Consider the following 16496-nt stretch of genomic DNA (forward strand, 5'->3'; position numbering starts at 1 on the left):
TAGTGCACCTATACATCTGACAAGTGTATTAGGTGTGTTGGGGACACAAGAGACTTCTTGTATCGTAATTGCAGGGTTGCTTGAGAGGGATATCTTTGTCCTCTACCTCCCTAAGTTCGATAAACCTTGGGTGATTCACTTAAGGGAAACTTGCTGCTGTTCTACAAACCTCTGCTCTTGGAGGCCCAACACTGTCTACAGGAATAGAAGCGTGCGTAGACATCAGTCATCCAAGAAACAAAACTCCACCGCTTTATCCACCGCCGAAGCCGAATATATATCCGCGGCATCTTGTTGCACTCAGTTGTTATGGATGAAGCAAACCTTGAAAGACTATGGTATGTCTCTTGGTACGGTGCCTCTTCTATGCAACAACGAAAGTGCAATAAAGATCGCCAATAACCCGGTTCAACATTGTCGCACCAAACACATTGACATTCGCCATCACTTCCTACGTGACCATGTTGCCAATGGGGACATTGATCTCACTCATGTGGGGACAACATACCAATTGGTGGATATTTTCACTAAGCCTTTGGATGAAGCCCGGTTTGTAAACTTGAGAGGAGAACTTGGTATTCTTGATCCTAAAAACTTAGATTGAATAACTTCTTGCACTATATTCTTGCATTTATCTTGCTATCTAACTTAGAGGCACAACACATATGGGGATAGTCATCTTACCATATCTTGGTATGATGCATACCTATGTGTGCAACATAAATAGACCCAATGTCATTATATGGACCCAAGCACGTCTCTTCAAGGTCTCATGACATTTACGCTTTCACATAGGGGGAGTAATCCCCCGCCCCTCATTAAGCCTCAATTGCAAATTGATTCGACTATACAAGGATAAATGATCGTATTGCAAAGACTATTTCAAAATGATTTATGACTCTTGATATACTTCGAATCATGCCCATTGTTGCTATTTATATCTTGTTTGGATTTCACTCCAATGGGTATGCCTAGAGAACCTTGTGTTTCCTACCCCATGTCTATGCTCATCTCGTCATACATCTATCTATCTATCTATCTATCTATATGTACATGTCATCTTCTGAACATACACACACAAGTACACAAAGAATAGGGGAAAAACGAGATAAAATGTGGCAAAACAGCTTGGCCGGTCTATGGACTGGTTGGACCGGCCTCTGCGCCGGGCCATCCGGTTCCAGACACGGTCGACCGGACCGTGCGCCGGTCGTGCAGCTGGTTAAGTGGGGAGGAGGTTACCCCTTGTGGGTCTTCTTCCTCACTTCCCCCTTCCACCATAAACACCATGGGCGCCGCCTCCATCATCCCCACCTCTTCCTAGGACCTTCCCACCACTAGAATCCTCTCAAACTTCACCAAATCATAGATCGGGACACTTGCATCATCTCCACCAAGGGATTTGGTCCCTCTCAAGCTACATTTGGAGATCTTGAGGATTTGGCTCTCAAGCTCTCCCTAGGTGTTCTCTTTGTTCCCTTGAGCAAGGAGGACCATGTCTTCGGGTAAATCCCTCTCCCTTTCCCTCTATCTCTATGTCCTCCTCACCCATTGCATATTCTTGAGGAAGAGTTGAGAAAAATGTAGGGTTAGGGTTAGGGTTTGTAAGTCCTCATGTCATTAGAGTGTCTCACACCACTATGCACATATTCCACTCTACAGCTATAGCATATGTTCAAGTTTATGAGTTTTTGCATGTTTTTGTGGTTGAATTTCTGGGCAAATCTCCCAAATCGACAGCACCCGGCCCCTGGCCCGGTCAACCGGCCTCTCAACTGGCCGGTCCGGCGCGTGGCCCGGTCGACCGGATGACAGACCGGCCCATCCGGTCTCTCGTACGGTTGGACCGGATCGTATGCCGGGTCACCCAGTTCTTCGCACAAATCCATCAAAACACTTGAATATATGTTATGCTCTTTGGCCTCCCTATTTCCTGATGACATGTACACTTACCCCACTGCTATCTTCGCTCTATTTGCTGATTCACAGGTGATTCGAGTGATGATAACCGTGGCACTGTTGCCAAGAGAGGAAGGCTTGCGAGGCCTCAGGGGTGCCACACTAGCTCTCGCGTACCCAGCAAAGCAGCTCAGGGTGGTGTTCCAGGTAGCTCAACTGGGGGAAGAAGCAAGCCAGTTGCCAATAGGAAGAAAGATAAACAAGCAGCACAGAATGATGACCTTATTGAGAGACTGCCAACGTTTAATGTTGGCACAATACATGTTGGTGCCTGGAGAAGACTTCGAGAGGAGAACCCCTATCGATTCGAGGAACCCACTTACACTCATGGAGCTAAATTTTTCTGGACCAAGACACAACAGCTGTTGTGGGATGATTACTACAACACTCCAGAGTGCATGAAGAATGGTACTATTGTGATGCCCAAGGCCATCAACAAGGAAGTTCTTACGACGCATCAAGCCACCAAGTATCGCTTTGTGGTTGATACCTTGCAAAGGATGGGGCTGTTTGATCTCATGTGCTTGACGCCTGATGATGGGTGCTATTGTCCAGTCCTTGTGAGGCAATTTCACTGCACCGTGTTCTTTCATGATGACCCCGCTCGCACTATGACTTGGATGACATGACAAGAAAAATATACTTGCAACAATCTTGATTTTTGTGAAGCCACGGGGTTTGATGGTGGCCGTGCTCATGGTTTCAAGATATACTCTCAGAACAAGTTCACAAAAGGGGACATTTCCTTCTGCTATCCTCCGGAACCCACAGCTGGTCCTCCCACTATCTCTGGCATGTACTACTCCTACCTTGTGCTTGCCAAGCTATTCCGTGAGAATCTCATCATCAAGTCCGGAGATTTAAGTGAATGCCGTGCATACCATCTGAACTTGATGTACTAGTGCCATCCTGAAAATCAGAAGATCATTGATGGCTGTGATTTCCTCTACTGTGAACTGAGGCGCTCTGTTCACGAAAGGATGACTCCAAATTATGCTCAGTACATTCAGCTGCTCATCAATAAGGTTATGCCAACACCTCACAATAAGAAAGATCAACGGATCAAGATGGAAGCCTTCAGGATGCCTACACAAGGAGATAGATCGGAAATCCCTGCCATGATGTATTCCATGGGTGGAGCTTCAGCCCGGCATGCCCGGGCAGCTGCCCGGGCTCGACTTCGTCCGGCCAGCGTACACACATACGTATTCGTCGCGTAAATGTGATCAACGCAGACTCTTTGCCCGGGCAACATTTCCGCTTGCTTCCTCATTGTTCCTTTTCACCATTTCTTGTGCAGCTCAATTTCCCACGAAATAATAAACAAACCCATGGGAAGTTGGTGCATTGATCCATGACCATAACAGGCCTACACTAGGCGCCTATTCTAGCAACGCCCCAAGAGAACCACGATGCCAGTTCGATTCTGCGATTTTAGTATGGAATTATAATTTTTCCAGTGCATAATTCTTCGACGGCAATTCAAAAAGAAAACTCCAACATTCTTCCCTCTTTTACCTAGGAAATTTATGTTATATTTTTTTTGCGGTAACATCAAAAAACTATACTTACTCCATTTTACCAAATAAAAATTACTCCACCATCCGTAGCCTCTTTTGAAACTGCAACTTTCTTTTTTCCATGTATCTATAAAAAACACTTGCCCCATCATACATCACATCTTTCAACCGATGTGTGTTGTCTTTGCTACCGGCACTACATCTACTGTGTAGTACTACTACTACCCTATTTTTCCATCGCCCCATATTTTTTCTTACTACTTTCTTTTTTCATCGCCTCACCATTAAAGGTTTTCTCTTTTCTGGTTTCTTCTGTTTTACCACCAAAAATACAACTTCTAATAGCAAAGGATATTTTTAATATGTTTTAAACAAATGGTTTTACTTTGATCCTTCCGGTCTTTCCCCGATTGAGGAGTTTTACTTTCACCCTTCCATTTCTGACCTCCTCTCAACACCCTTCCATTTCTGCCTCTTGCCGCAATTGCGAGGAAATCACTCTACTTTTCGAGCGATACTTATGAGCAATATAGGAAAAATCTAAATCATGTCGCTACATTACCAGTTTTATGTTTCTTGATCCGTGCTTCCATATCAGGTACTATGAAAAACTGTCTAACAGCCAAGGGCGCGGGGTACCACCGCGACAAACTTCCTTGTATTCAAATATCCGTTTGTGATTCTCGCTTTTTTTTCTTAGCTTATGGTCGCCCAGGCTCTTATTTTTTCATGGCTCCGCCACTGATGCCTTCTGAGCGCCGGTCCAAGGAAAGGCATGACCCTGCTAGCTCCAGCTACTCTAGGCGCCCCAAGCGTGGTGCCTCACGTTTCTTGACCAGCTTGTGGCAGATGTGCAAAAACACCAATGATGTTGCTCATCAAAGCCTTGCCTTGAACCAGGAAACTAGGTGGCGCCAAAATGACTTCATGGCTGCCAGAAACACTCCTGTTCCTCCTCCTGGACCTGAGATGGAGCCTGTGTATGCACCTACTTGGGAGATGCCTCCCATTGATGATGAGATGCTCCAGAACTTTGATCTCTCCATGTACACTCATGGTGGTCTTCCTCCTCGGTATGCTCAGGATCCTGATACTACTGGACATAGAGAAGATGATGATGATGGCAAAAAACAGTATGATGAGGATGAGGATGATGAAGAGGGTGATGGTGATGCTAGTGATGATGGCTCTCCACCCGCAGGGACCGAGTTCTATTGACGGGAGCGCTAGCATTCCTACTCTTTTCTTCGCATTTTTGGTGTTCCGATGCCAAAGAGGGAGAAGAGAGTAGAGTCTAGGATCACGGGGTTCCTTGGTTGCACAAGCCATGCTTGACAGTTTATTTGCTTCTTATTTGGCTTGTGCTTATTTGTTTGCTTTTTCATTCCAAGAACCATTTGCTACTTTAAATAATTCGTGTATGAACAAGTACTTGTATGCTTAATCTCTATGTTAGGATGATTATGTGTTATGCTTATATATCTTGATATTCACATGTCCATACCATGCTTGTTTCCTAAAGATATTGGGGGAGCTTCTCATATTCCACAAATGGTGCACTTTGCATTCAAACGCAAATTCTCCAAGTGCACACAATATGGGGGAGCTGTCTCAATATCTCATATGAAATCAAGGTTTAAAGCTTATCATAATATCTATATGTGACTCTAGCTCGGTTTGTCATCGTATACCAAAAAGGGGGAGATTGTAATGGTATTTTACCCTTATCCATTATTTTGGTAATTATGACACCGTGCTAGAGTATTTGGTCTAATACATGTCTACAAGATGATTCCCAGGTATTAGCCAAAGAGGTATAATGGTGATCAATGGAACAAGAAGGCAATGGGAGACCCCCCACTTCGATGAAAAATCAACAAGGGAATTTCAGCACTTGGCCGGTCAGTGGCCCGGTCAAACCGGCCCTAGCACCGGTCAGCCCTGCGCCGACCGGCCCCAGGACCGGTGCCAGCCGGGTGATGTCCAGTAAGCAACGGAGCCTCACCAGTTTGCGCTCGGTCCCAGGCCCGGTCTGGACCGGCTCCGTCCGGTGACATGCCCGGTCGGGCCGGGTGCTGGGCCGGGCGCCCCGGCGCCAACCGGCCCCCACGCTAGAGCCAGCTGGGGGCTGTCCAGTATGTCCCAGAGCCCGCCCGGTCAGGATCCAGCCCCCACTCCGGTTTGGACCGGTTGTCCCGGTCCCTGGCCCGGTCTGACCGGACCCTGTGCCGGACGGCCCGGGCCCAGGCCCGGTTGACCGGGTTCCTTGAGGGAAATGCTGATGTGGCAAGTCATCAACGGCCATATTTCAAGTGACACTATATATACCCCTTCTTCTACCTCTGAAGGGGTAGGCACTACACTACAAGCTGTTCTTGAGCTCTCTCTCTCTCTCTTATACTCCATTGTTAGAAACACCAAAAGCCTCAGATCTCCCTCCTCCTCCACCCAAACTCAAATCCCTCCGGGGAAACGATAGAGGAGGACCCGATCTACTGTTCTACCAAGCCAAATCTTATTCCCCCTTGTATTCATCAAGAAACGTGCTCTCTAGGGTTCCTTGGAAACCCTAGGTGGGCAAGAGTGGTCCGGAAGCATCCGGGCTGTGGATTTGCTCCTGACAAGATTGTGAAGGTTTGGAGGCTACCTCAAAGTCTACCACAAGCGAGTGAGCTATTCCTTCGTGGGATAGGCTCCGGAGAATAGGGTGAGCCTTCGTGGCGTGGGGAATCCTTCGTGGGACCTCCACCCCTTCAAACGTGACGTACCTTCTTGCAAAGGAAGGGAACACGGGAATAAACCCTTGTCTCCGCATGCTATCGGTTATCTCTAACCGAATTCCTTACTTGTGATATAACTTCCTGTGAGAGCCTTCGTGCTTGAGTTACTTGTATCCTTATATAGGTTGCTTCACCTAGTTTGCATTAGGCTCATCGTTATATTCCGCAAAGCCTAATATTGCAAAGAAAGAATTAAAATTTGTAGAAACCTATTCACCCCTCTAGGTTTACCATCTCTGAACTTTCACCAACAACTAGCGGGACATGCACCTGCCGGGCAGCGGCTAGAGGCTCAGCCACCACCGGGTGCCTGTCCCACCCGTGCCCGCGCGCCATCTGGAGCGGACCATGGAGATCCGACGCAGACGGGCGTACATGCCGGCGGACCTCTGCGCCGACCCCGCCTACACGACGACTCCGATCGATGGCTCAACTGGCGCAGGATCGAGACGGATCCGAGGAGGAAGGCGGGGTTCATCGGCGAGATGGACTACCCGTTCGGTCCACCTCCACCGCCTGCACGCCCTGCTGCACCTCGTGGAGTATGGCAGCCGCCACCACCTACGCCTCCCTAGGACGACGCCGTGCTGGACTTATACAACGAGGAGGCCAAGGACGACAATGAGAAGTTTGTCAGATGCATCTTCCACGACTGGCAGGCGGCCATGGAGGAGGGATGGGAGTTCCAGCTTCCAACGACGATGATAGACGAAGAAATCAAGAGGCTCGACATCCTTGTGTCGGGGGTGCTGCAGGCACCTCCACCTCCACCACCGACATATGCTTCGCTGGCTTCCAACTGGCAGTGGGCAACCCCGGAATTCGTCGTGACCGACGACGAAGACTAGGAGTAGGCTAGGGTAGCAGGCGCAACTTGGACCTTTTAGTTTTAGTTCTTTTATTTTCCTTATTAACCAAGTAAATTATGTTGCTCTTGAATGTAAAATCTTAATTTTTTTTAACTTGGACCGCTGGAGGCACCCCTAAACGCAAATGGACGCACGATTGAACTCAACCATTTCAGCCAACTCAAACGAACGCATGTGATCAATTTAGACATCCGTTTTGTGTCGGCCGGTGGACATGCCAACCACAGAGGGAGACTTAACCACAGGCTGACTTTTTGGCCCCACAACGCGAGCCGTAAACTGTCTAGCCGTCCCAACGCACCACAAACGGAGCCAAACCGCTGCGGTAGGGCTACCTCCTCGGCTTGACTTGTTCCCACCTCACCCTCTCACCCTCTCGCTGTCGCCTTCCTCCTCCTCCTCCTCCTCCTCGTCTCCTTTCTTCTTCCCCCTTTCCCCTTTTCCATTCGCATTCCCCCCTTCCCTCCATAAAACCCAACCGGGCAACTGCCCCACTCGCCACCCATCCCAACGGCCGCGCACAACCGACCCCCCGCCTCCTCCTCCTCCACCCCGACGCCCTCGCCGCCGCGATGGCGTCCTCCTCCACCGCCCCCTCCTCCGCGCCAATGGGGCTCGGCCTCGCCCTAGGGTTAGGCGCCATGGGCGGCCTCGGCCTCCGCCTCCCCGCCGACCGCGACCTCGACCCGGAGCTCGAGCCCTGCTCCCCGCCCAGGGCCGTCCTGCGCCTGCGCGGCGCCGTGCAGCACTACGAGTGGGGCGGCCGCGGGGACGCCTCCCTCGTCGCGCGCCTCGCCGGCGAGACGGCGGACGGCCGCCCCTGCGCCGAGCTCTGGATGGGCACCCACCCGGCCGCCCCGTCCTCGCTCGCCTCCCACGGCGACGACGCCGGCGACGAGGTCTCCCTCCGGGAGTGGCTCGCGCGCAGCCCCGCCGCGCTCCTCGGCCGCGCCGTCGCCGCGCGATGGGGCGGCGACCTCCCGTTCCTCTTCAAGGTCCTCTCCGTCGCGCAGCCGCTCTCCATCCAGGCGCACCCGGACAGGGACCTCGCAAGGGCGCTGCACGCGCTACGACCCGCCACGTACCGCGACGCAAACCACAAGCCAGAGATGGCGGTCGCCGTCACCGAGTTCCGCGCGCTCTGCGGCTTCGTCACCATACAGGTTCGTGCGTTTCTTCCTTGCGTGCGTGCGCACGTCGTGCGTGCCATACATCATCGTGCGCTGCTACTGCTAGTGTTGAATGCACGATTAATTCCCATTTGGACCCATCTGCGCGATGCTTCCAATGGTTTGGTTTAGCGGTTGACCAGGGATTATAAATGGGGACAGCTCTGATGCCGCGAGTTAGTCGATTTTAGGGAAGTATTTGCGCGTTAGGTGGATTGTTTATTTGACGTGCCAAGCAGATTCCTTCCATGATTCCTGATGGGTTGGTGGGGTGAGCTGACTAATGTCTAAATGCCAAGTGCAGCCGGGATCTGGCTGCTAACCACCTCTACAAAACTATAATTCAGATTTCTAACTATACAATAGTGTACTTGCTCAATGACAGCCCAACGAATCGGGGTCCTCATTATTCATTTAAGTACCATCTCTCTATTTATTATGTGAGCAACTGTTGTTTTGTTACTAGAAATACTGTCTGAATAAGGTGATTGAAAACAGACCACACGCACATGCCCGCAAATCACTTGCCTATCAGGAGGTACCGTGGTCCATTGTTCAGCAAACAGTGACGCCGGCCAGCTACTTGATCTGGATATCCCCCCCGGCGGCATGGCATCTTAGTTGTTGGCCCCATCAACACATTCTGTCTATATCATCCAGCGATGTGCTTGGAAAATTTTGCTGGTTAGGTAGGTGGCAGCCATTTTGTGGCCCTGCAATTGCCGTCGTGCAAATGGGCGTTTGACTGATTATTTTTATGTCGCAATAGATGTTTGATCGCATAACAGGCCGATAAATAAGAGGTTGTTAGGATAATTATTAGAATCATGTAAAATGGTTATTCAGATTCTTGTTTCCTAGGGGCAGCTTAAATATTGTAGAACCATTCCAGCTGTCTTGACTGATGAATAAAACTCTCACATTCTGGCTAGAATTGGTTATGTTCTTTCCAAAAAGGATGCAAGGTTTTTTAAACAGTGCAAACACTCGATTGTTGACAGTGTGGTCTATGTCATTAACTCTGAGCTTTTGGAACTGTAAGCAACTAACTAAGCATCAATCATTTTAGGAATTATGTACTGATTTAATCGTACTGTTGCTCAGGAGCTCAAGGATGTTTTGAGGACTGTACCTGAGGTTCGAATGTTAGTTAGCAAAGAAGATGCTGCGAAGCTTATGGCTGCCAAAGAGCATGATGGAGGCATTGGAGTAAGGTCATATCTCCAATCAGCTTTTACTAAGCTAATGGCAACAAGCAAAGAAGGAGTTTCTGAAGCGATTTCCAAACTAAAGAGTCGCCTAGATGGGGAGAGTAAGGTAAAAACTTTGCTGAGTTATTGATGTCGAGATTTCATGTTCATTTGAATTACCTATAGTTTGCGTTCAATGTGAGGTTTTGATGCCAATGGTTTTCCTTTCCTAGTGCTCTATTATTTCTGCATTTGCTTTGTCCATGTTCGTGTATCTACCCTGAAGCTCTTCCATTTTCTTTCTGGACAATGATTGAAGTAAAAGTATATTTAGTAAAAGCATAGTTGAGTGTTGCCAACCTGAGATTCATGTAGGCCAATCCTGCTGTAGATGATACACTAAATTGTTGAGACCGACAAAGAAATGGACACTGTGATTAGTTAATAAAATGCCTTCATTGCTTTTCCGGGTTCGTGAGGTTCCTATTTCAAAAAAAAGTTTTCTCACCAACTGTATTTTATTATAAATTTAGATAAATATAGCTTATTGACTGAATTTAAAATTTGCAATTGTCCGTAAGGTAGACTGTTTACAATTATACAATGCATGTGCTATGCTAGAAAATAAGCAAAAACGAATTTTATGATCTGCTTCAGAGTAACATCTCATTTCACTGAAGGAATGCGGGAGTATCAATGTTTATTGAAGTAGAAGTGCTTTAACTACATAGTAGTGTAGTTCATGGTTCTAAGATCCTACATGTGGAACTCCTATACACCGAAGCACCATTTATTGCAACTGCAAAAGATTTAGGGAGTATAAAGTTGGATAGGTACTTTGGAAGGTGATGGATGTTAAGATTTAGTAAAAGATGAGTCAATTGATCCAACTGGGTAGTAACTATGGTTGAATTGTAGCCACCAAAGTGATATCACTGCTTGCTAAAACTAATTATTCTGTTGCAGTGTAGTGGGCAGCCAACATCATGTTGGTAATGCAAGTCCCAAGTATTCAGTAGAAATTAGTTTTTGTAAGTTCCCAGTGAGGTACTAAATCGTGTACAGGTTCTTACCCTGTGAAGGAATTTTCCTAATCGGAATATCTTATTAAGTTTTATGTTGGATATGTAGAGCCAGGGGATAATCTGAAAGCTATTGTAATCATAAGATCCCTTTGTGTTATTGTTGTCTTCGTTCTTTTCTCCACAGCTCATTCATTTAGTTTCTGCCACTTTCATTGTGCTGTCTTATGAGTCAGGATCACACCTTGTAGTATATACTTATGCAGCTATTGCTTGTTTGGCGAAAAATTCCTGGAGTAGTGTTTTTGCAAATCTGTTTTGTAATCTAACTGTCTGCATTCATGTCTTCTCCCATTCAGACTAGAAACTTTACAGAGAAGGAGCAATTGATATTATCACTGGAGCAGAAGTACCCAGGAGATGTTGGTGTTTTATCGGCATTTTTCTTTAACTATGTTAAGCTCAGCCCTGGCGAAGCACTTTACATTGGTGCCAATGAACCACATGCATATCTGTCGGGAGAGTGTGTTGAGTGTATGGCCACCTCAGATAATGTTATTCGTGCTGGTCTGACTCCTAAGTACAAAGATGTCCAAACTCTTTGCTCCATGCTGACATACAAGCAGGTTTGTTTTTCTTGCTTCTTTGATTTGTACCATTAGTGTCCTGTTTGGAATCTCAATCTGTTGGCATGCAGCTTCTTTATTTGGCATGGTGTGCTCATTTTGTTAGCATGCAGCTCAACAACATCTATTAACAACTAGTCAGTAGTGCTCTTTCGCTACAGGTTAACTGTACTTGGTGATATTACTAGTGCCAAAATCGGTTGTTCACAACAAGGTTTAACAATAAGAGTTGTTTTTTTAAAACATTTGGAGTTTGATGACATCAACAAACTTTAGTTAGAATACCCAATGAGCCCATGATGATTGTTCTCCTAAACACCTCTATTTCCCAAAGTAATAAGCATTTAAACTTGTCCATGCAGATGTTCCCAGAAATTTTACGAGGAGTTTCTGTACAGCCTTATGTAACTCGTTACACACCCCCGTTCGACGAGTTTGAAGTCGATCGTTACTTGCTACCTCAAGGCGAATCGGTTACAATGTCGCCAGTACGCGGCCCGTCCATCTTTCTTGTCATGACTGGCGAAGGCGAGATCCAGGCCGATGGCATGTCTGGTGAAGGAAAAGCAAAGGAAGGGGATGTTTTCTTTGTGCCGCCACGCACCGAGGTCAAGCTCCATGCTTCTGGCCCCGGGCGCTTGCAGCTGTACAGAGCTGGAGTGAACAGCAGATTCTTCTGTTGACATGGATAACCCTGCAGGTCAGTAACCTCCAATGGAAAGGCAGGGGTTGTTGCAAGAGGGATCACCCAGTGTTGTTATAGGACAGCGATACCGGCTTTACATACATTATATCAAGAATACTGTACTTGTTGCAAGGAGGTTAGTTAGCCAAAGTTATCATAGTGTATAGGCAAATCCAGAGCAAATCCATTCGTTGATATCTTAATCATGTTTATGTATTCAAAGTCATTTAGTGTTCAATAAGCTGGGGGGAAGCAGATGCAGGTTGTTGTCGAGCTTCAACTGTCTATTTGTGTAAATGGGAATCGGAAAGGATGGAGGTTACTTTGTATCAGAAAGAAAGAAGTGAATGAAAAATGAAAGCCTCCGCTGTCTCGTGCCTGGTTTGGTGCTGAAGAAAGTTGGCAATGCTTGTTTTTGTTCCCATCTGCTTCATGTTCAACCTGTACAGAAAGTAGATCCTGCTTCTAGTGTGATAGTAAATCATGATACCCGCATGTTATTCGCACCAGTAAATCAGCCACACCTGCCAACCCGGAGGCACAGCTGCGGCCTGCCACCACGCATGGGGAACGAACCAGTAAACGATATCTAGAGCTTCGCAACGCAACCATTGCTGGCGGACAACGAGCGCACGGTTTGATGTAGAAATGGAAAATGGAGATGCTCTAAATGTATCGACGGGGTGATTAGATCCAAAATTCATCTTTAGCATATCCTGCCGCAGGTCCAGCAGTTAGTTGGATTTCATTTTTTTCAAAACAAAAAACACTGCTTCGTTTTAGAATAACAGAAACCACTGTTAGGTAGGTAACAAACTGGTAAAGAAACCTGGCAGGCATGAATTTAACTTATCATTTTATTTTACTCTCACGCCAAGAGACTTTCTCCCTGTCGATCAACTAGAAATGCTTAACTTGAACGCATGCAAGAAAATTAAGCAGCATGTCATATGTATGGATCTCACCACAACAAAGGCACCAACGCATTTGGAAATGCACAGTACAACCTCACCAAAGAAAATCTGATTGGTGTGAAAGGTAACATGGTTTCAGTTTTGTATCATGTTCATACTAAGCTTTCTGCTGCTTGTGTCAATACGTTGCAGAAAGAAGATGCTTGTGCTTTGTGGCACAAGAGACTTGAGCACATGAGTGAGAAGGTAATGACAGTGCTAGTGAAGAAAGATTTGCTAAAATGTGTGAACGGAGTTCACATTAAGAAATGTTCAGATTGTCTAGCCGGGAAGCAACACAGAGTTGCATTCAAGAGTCAATCTCCTCACAAGAAGCCCGATGTGTTGGACTTGGTACATTCCGACGTTTGTAGAATGTCGGTGAGGTCAATGTGTGTGGTGACCCTGCATACCACTGCATGTTGTAGTATGCCAGTCGTTGATATAACATTCGCGAAGTACCATTCCGCAAATATTACATCCCTCAGAGTAGTACAACAGAACATAGCAGGGTCCATAACTCATTCACATATTATTACAATCATCATACACAAGTCGTCTCGGAGCTCCTCTTGGGTCCTAAGAGGATAACTCCTGGGTTCGAGACGAACCCAACTTAGCTTACAATACCATAGTCTCATTAAACTAAACATTTATTTAATCGAGCAGCTACATGGTAAGAGTTTGTGCTGCTCGGCTACTACTATTCCTCAGATATCTCTAGGCTTGTTCTCCTCCGGAAGCCTCCCCGGATCCGTAGACGATGATGTAGTCTACGCCTTCAACTCCTCCCGAGAGGTCGGGTTCTTCATAGCCGATGATCTCGGCTCCTTCATTGTTGTCGCAGTCCTCCTCCGGACGATTCGGACAATCTAAGCATGGGGTTTAAGAGTGGTATGAGTACGAGCGTACTCAACAAGTTCATTATAGATAAGAGGTGTTTAATGCACTAGATACGATATTAGACCGGAAAGTCTAATACCAATGCAAGTTTTGATAAACATTTCTTCAAGAGATTGCTTTTATTTCAAAGAGCTATGTCCGTCGACCTTCACCGGTTTACTAGAACTTCATGGAGCTCCTTTCCGGCCGCGTTCGCAGTTCCTCAATCCCGGAACGGGGAGTGACAGTCACGCTCTTTACACTCGCGAGAGGTGTGTTGCTTTACCCATAAGAGATCTTAACCTTGGTGCCAACCGGGCAGCTTTCCCGTCCACACTTCCTTCGGTGTGAGGCCCGGTATAAGGTCTAGCCAATCATGTTCCTCCGCTACCTCGAACACCCACCCTTTGTTGCATACCCCGACCCCGGGTCCTCGTCGGTCCCATTATTCCCGTAATTTCAGGGTGGACCCCGACCACGACAACGGCTTGGGACTCGTTAACCAAACTCCTTCGCCGGTAGCCGCAACCCATCATAGACCACATTACCGTGGGGAATTAGAAGGGGATCCCCACCCTCAAGTTGTTCCGCAAGCGAGTAACCGCTACGGTAAGCAACGACTATACCGTGGGGAATTAGAAGGGGCTCCCCACCCTCAAGTTACTCCGCAAGACACAACTCCGCTACGGTAAGCGCATCCGTTGATGAACGAGAGGTGGAAACACTTTTGACTACTCCGTCCCACTCCGGATCTTATGGTTAACACGGGTATTACGGCACAAGAATCACTGGCGACATTTGTTGTTTAATCCTAGATGGATAATAACCCTTGCAATGGAACCTCCACCATATCAACACAATCCATGGTTCCATTGCCCACCACATAGTCATATTCATAGTTATGAAAGTAGTGGTTTTGGTTTTTATGCAATAGTGATAACCATAGTACTTTGCAAGTAATTTGATAAAGATACTCAAATGACATGAGCAAGTGATGAACTTGCTCGAACACCGCAAAGTTCTGCAGCTTGGAAGGTATGGACTGACCCTTGTCCTCTTGTTCTGAAAAATAGCATCATTGTCCGATAAGGGCAATGGTTAAAGAAGCAATAATGCATGATTCCGAGCTTTAGGGTTTGTTTCCCCCCCTTTCCGATGTCGTTGCTATTTTATGAGAGGTTAATTCTAAGAATGATTTGGGAATCCTTGATTTAGAGTAAATCCAACCTTGAAATGTTGTCAAGGTGTTTTGAAGTCCAAAGGCATTAATAGACTTATTTTTGTTATTAAAAAAAATATATATGTGATTTAAATGATTATTTAAATCCTCAAATTAAGACCCATTCTTAATTGTCTTCAAAAATTCTCTTTGATATTTTATTTAGGTAGAGAATTTTATGCTGATACATTTTCATATTTTTATTTATTTTTTTGAGTTATAATTAATTTCTATGAAATTTCCAAGTTTTCGGTTTATTTGGTATTTGTGAAATACCAAATTTGCCCCTAGGCCCACTGTCGGGGTGGCCCGGCGGGTTGAGCTAAACCGGCTCGGGTCCAACCGACCCGAGCGGTCGCTCACTCGCCTTCCCCTCGTGCCACTTGACCTAACCCTAATCCTCTCCCGTCGCTGCGGCGACCCGCGTCGCCGTCGTCGTCGCCGGATTAATCCGGCCATCCCCGGCCGGCTCCGGCGGCGTGGTTGGTCGCAAAATGACCGCCGCTTGACGGCGCACCGGATCCTCCGCGTCGATCTGGCCTGCGTCGCCCACACCGCTCGCCTCCAACATATCTGCACGCATGGCGCACGGATTTGAGTTGCTCCATCGCACGCCGGGATTCCAGACGCGATGGCGCTACCGTGGGCACGCCGTGGTGGTGCTGGAGCGTTCGTGCCCCGCGACGCCTGGCCTGGCCGCGGCTCGGCGCTGCCTTGGTCGGCCGTGCCGTTGTGCCGCCATGGGCACGCGGTGGTGCTTCGCTCCGGTGCGTTCGCTCTCTCTCTCTCTCTCTGTCTTACTCATCTTCTTCGCCTTGCTCAGCTGTCGGCTTGCATCTCCATATTGAGATGCTTGCCGTGATCGTGCGCTTGCTCTGCTGTGCTTGCCTGCTCCTGCTGTGCTATGTTGCTCGCGCCTGCGTGTGCTACTCGCTGAGTTGCCTATGCTCGATGTGCTTACTGCTGCTGCCATGGTTTGCTAGGCTGCTGCTCGCTCTTCTTACTTTGCTCTATGCACTACCGTTATATGCCATACTCCTACTCGTGGCCTTCCCCGTGATTGCTCATGAGCATCCAGGTGATGCTCATGGCCTACTGGCTTGCTCCTATGATAACTCTTGCCACTAGGGTATCCTGTGTGTGCATAATCTTGTAAATTTACAAGAGCCAGTATTTCTGTGTGCTCTTCAGTGTGCTATACTTACATGACTAGGCTCAATTGAGCATTGTTACTTGACTTGGCGGCTCCATCCCTTGATGGAGTGCTTCGGATACAATTAAAATGCTCTATTCATTTGTCCGTGATGCAATTGTTCAATTATCCGGTTAGCTTAACTGTCTGGGCCTTGTGATGATACTATGCTTGGTCGTGGTGACCTGTAACAAGAGCAAGTGATGCTTTGATGGTTAATTGATCATTGTTTGCTTGTGAGCAAGTGTGTGTTTCTCTCTGTGATTCACTCGGTGCTCACCGGTCTTGTTTGTGCTTCATTCGAGGCTTAGCCCGGTGTGTACTATTGCTGGCTTAAGCATTCTGTTGTTGCTTGCGGTGATCCAATGATTCACCGCAAAGCTGCGGTGTTTTGATTTATTTGCTTAGTTCACTTATCCGTATTTGCCTG

General features: G+C 47.2%; 1 protein-coding gene across 1 annotated transcript; it reads left to right on the forward strand.

The window, feature by feature from the left end:
* The first annotated feature begins 7726 nt into the window (after window positions 1-7726).
* Window positions 7727-12075, forward strand: LOC124698916 (mannose-6-phosphate isomerase 1-like). Its single transcript, XM_047231306.1, has 4 exons — window positions 7727-8291; window positions 9402-9614; window positions 10869-11135; window positions 11498-12075. The coding sequence occupies exons 1-4, from the start codon at window positions 7737-7739 to the stop codon at window positions 11816-11818; spliced, it is 1356 nt and encodes a 451-aa protein (XP_047087262.1). The 5' UTR covers window positions 7727-7736; the 3' UTR covers window positions 11819-12075.
* The last annotated feature ends 4421 nt before the right edge of the window (window positions 12076-16496 follow it).

This window comes from Lolium rigidum, chromosome 3 (genome assembly GCF_022539505.1).
Source record: "Lolium rigidum isolate FL_2022 chromosome 3, APGP_CSIRO_Lrig_0.1, whole genome shotgun sequence".
Classification (NCBI taxonomy): domain Eukaryota; kingdom Viridiplantae; phylum Streptophyta; class Magnoliopsida; order Poales; family Poaceae; genus Lolium; species Lolium rigidum.

Excerpts from the sequence above, each read along its gene's own strand:
- LOC124698916 (XM_047231306.1), top strand. The coding sequence starts at position 7,737 with ATGGGGCTCGGCCTCGCCCTAGGGTTAGGCGCCATGGGCGGCCTCGGC. Across the intron at positions 8,292-9,401 it reads GCGGCTTCGTCACCATACAG|GAGCTCAAGGATGTTTTGAG; the intron begins GTTCGTGCGTTT and ends ACTGTTGCTCAG. Across the intron at positions 11,136-11,497 it reads CCATGCTGACATACAAGCAG|ATGTTCCCAGAAATTTTACG; the intron begins GTTTGTTTTTCT and ends TTGTCCATGCAG.